This window comes from Mauremys reevesii, linkage group 15, assembly GCF_016161935.1.
Source record: "Mauremys reevesii isolate NIE-2019 linkage group 15, ASM1616193v1, whole genome shotgun sequence".
NCBI lineage: Eukaryota > Metazoa > Chordata > Testudines > Geoemydidae > Mauremys > Mauremys reevesii.
The window spans coordinates 9,633,829-9,636,647 of NC_052637.1; the positions used below are offsets into that span (position 1 = coordinate 9,633,829).

The following is a 2,819-nucleotide window of genomic DNA, read 5'->3' on the forward strand; positions in this document are numbered from 1 at the left end:
AAGGCTTAGATTTTCAAAGGTGTGTAAGCAACTTGTATTGCCAATTCCCATTAAAATTTCTGTAATGCGGACATCCACATCCAATAGCTGGCTTTGAAAATCTCAGCCTAGATAAAATCAAAATTTTTCTCTGATTAAAAATTTTGAAGAAAAATTTCCCTTTTTTAATTTTTCAGTGAAACTTTTCAATTTTTTGACAAACTCTAAAAAAACCTTTTTGTTTTGTTTTGAATCCTAATTTTCTTTTCATTTTGTTTTTCAAAAAACCTAAAATATTTGTTTTTGAACTTTTGTTTTTTGGATTCCCACTCCCCCATTTTTTCTTCTCGTCCTCTCATTCTTTCACCCCCCAGTGGGGGGGGGGGAATGGAGGAAATGTTAAAAAACAGGGCGGAGGAGAAACATCCAAAACAGATTATTTTTTCTTGGTTTTGAAAACAGAAACAAAACACGAGTAGATGTCTGAAAATAAAAAAAAATCATATTTTCCATTTAAAAAAATCATTGAAATCAACTGGTTTTTACAAAGTATTTTGAACTATATGGTATTTTTCTATGAAAAAAAAATTGACTAGCTGTACCCAAATTTTACATGTAATGTCAATGGGACCTTTGAAAATGCCAACCAAGTGATTCTTAGGAAAACAATTTTTTCTATAAGGTTCTCCAGAGCCCCTTTTACGTCCTTGTTCCTCAAACTGTAGATGATTGGGCTTAGCATGGTCATTATCACTGCGTAGAACAGGGAAAGGAACCTGTCCCAGTCCAGGGAATAGCTGGATATGAGTTGTAATTACATAATGCTGGCAGAGCAGTAGAAGAGTGCCATTATGATGAGGTGAGATGAACTGGTGGAGAAGGCTTACAATTGCCCTCCACAAATGGCATCTTCAGGATGGAGCCTAAATACTGAGGCGTTGCTATGCTGAGAATTGCAACACCTGCCTGATTTAGGTTTCTAAGTCTCATTTTCAAAAGAAATTTAGGCACTTAGGAGACAAAATCTCATTTACAGTCACAGGGATTTAGGCTCCTAAGTGCCTTACTCCATTTTGAAAATGAGACTTAGTCGCCTAAATCAGTTAGGCTGACCACAGCATCATCTAATACCTTTAACAATCTTAGGGACAGATTTTCAAAGGTATTTATTTAGGTACCTAAAGATGCAGATAGATGCCTACTGGAATTTACAGATGTAGCTAGGTCAATGGGAGTTAGGTGCCTAAACTGCTTAAGTATTTCTGAAAGTCTCATTAGGCACCTATCTGCATACTGATGAACCTAAACACCTTTTCAAATCTGGCCATTGTGATTCATTGCTCCATCTTTAAAACTGATATTATAGCATTTTCCTACTGCACAGCAGCAGTGTGAAGTTAAATCCATTAAAGATTGTGAGGTGCTCAGCTACCATGATAATGGGTCCAGATAAGGGCCTAACATAGATATATAGCCCTAAATATGTTTCACTGTTGACGTAAAAGAATTGAGATGGAGACATTTACAGTCAATCATATTCCTTTATTCAACAGAATCTTCTTCTCCCCACCATTCTACAGAATGCTCCCTTCACCTCTTTGTTCCTCAGGCTGTAAATGACAGGATTTAGCATGGGCGTGATGACCGTGTAGGACAGAGAGAGAAACTTGTCTGTGTCTGGTGAGTAGGAGGAATTGGGCTTCAGATACATAATGCAAGCAGAGCCAAAGAACAGTGTAACTACCATGAGGTGTGAGGAGCAGGTGGAGAAGGACTTCCTCCTGCCTGCCCCGGAGGGCATCCTCAGGATGGTGGAGATGATGGAGACATAGGACATGAGAGTCAGCACAAAGGGGAAGGTGACAAAGAACAGAGCCACCATGAAGACAACCATTTCATTGTGGGAGGTGTCCCCACAAGCCAGCTTCAATAGTGGAGGGATGTCACAGAAGAAATGATTAATCTCATGGGATCTGCAAAAGGGTAGTGTGAACACCATGCTGGTTAGACCAAAGGACACGAGGAAACTACTGAGCCAGGATCCAGCAGCCAGTCCAGTGGACACCTTCCTGTTCATAAACACTGGGTAATGCAGAGGCTTGCATATTGCGGCATAGCGATCGTAGGCCATGGACGCCAGGAGAAAACATTCTGACCCACCCAGGAAAAAGGTGAAATAGGTTTGCACAGCACAGCCAATGAAAGAGATGGTTTTATCCCCAGAGAGCAGATTCCTAAGCATCTTGGGGACATTGACTGATGTGTAGCACATCTCCAGGAAGGACAGGTTCCTGAGGAAGAAGTACATGGGAGTATGAAGGGCTGGGTCAGCCAATGTGAGGACAATGATTAGGAGGTTTCCAGCCAAGGTGACTATATAGGTGACCAGAAACACTGAAAAGAATAAATGCTGCAGGCTGGGAATGTCAGAAAAGCCCAGGAGAATGAATCTAGTGATTGTTGTGCTGTTTCTTCCCACTGTTTCCTGGCTAGTTTTCATCCTGAAAAAGAAAAGGAAACAATAGCCTCTCACAGAATACTTTCCCCCACTCCGCCATCCTCCGCTGTCATACAATTTCTCCAGATAATCTGAGTTTTCCTGTGAATTTTAGGAAGCTAAGAATTTTGTCTTTTTACAATTTGCTGCAACCTGTGTTATAACAATGGAATAAAAGCCAGCAGGATCTTATTAAAAGGGAGAAGGCAAAATGCCATATTTATTGTGAATACAAAAAGTATCAGAATAAACAATCAGTTATAGGTATAACATTTCATTCTCTCACACATTCATTCATTCATTCATTCATTCACACAAAGTTCTGCAAGGTAGTTATAGTTAC

The 2,819-nt window shown here is 39.9% G+C and overlaps 1 protein-coding gene across 1 annotated transcript; it reads right to left on the reverse strand.

Moving 5' to 3' along the window:
• Positions 1-1,525: 1,525 nt before the first annotated feature.
• Positions 1,526-2,479, reverse strand: LOC120383591 (olfactory receptor 10A2-like). Its single transcript, XM_039501748.1, has one exon. The coding sequence runs from the start codon at positions 2,477-2,479 to the stop codon at positions 1,526-1,528; it is 954 nt and encodes a 317-aa protein (XP_039357682.1).
• Positions 2,480-2,819: the final 340 nt, after the last annotated feature.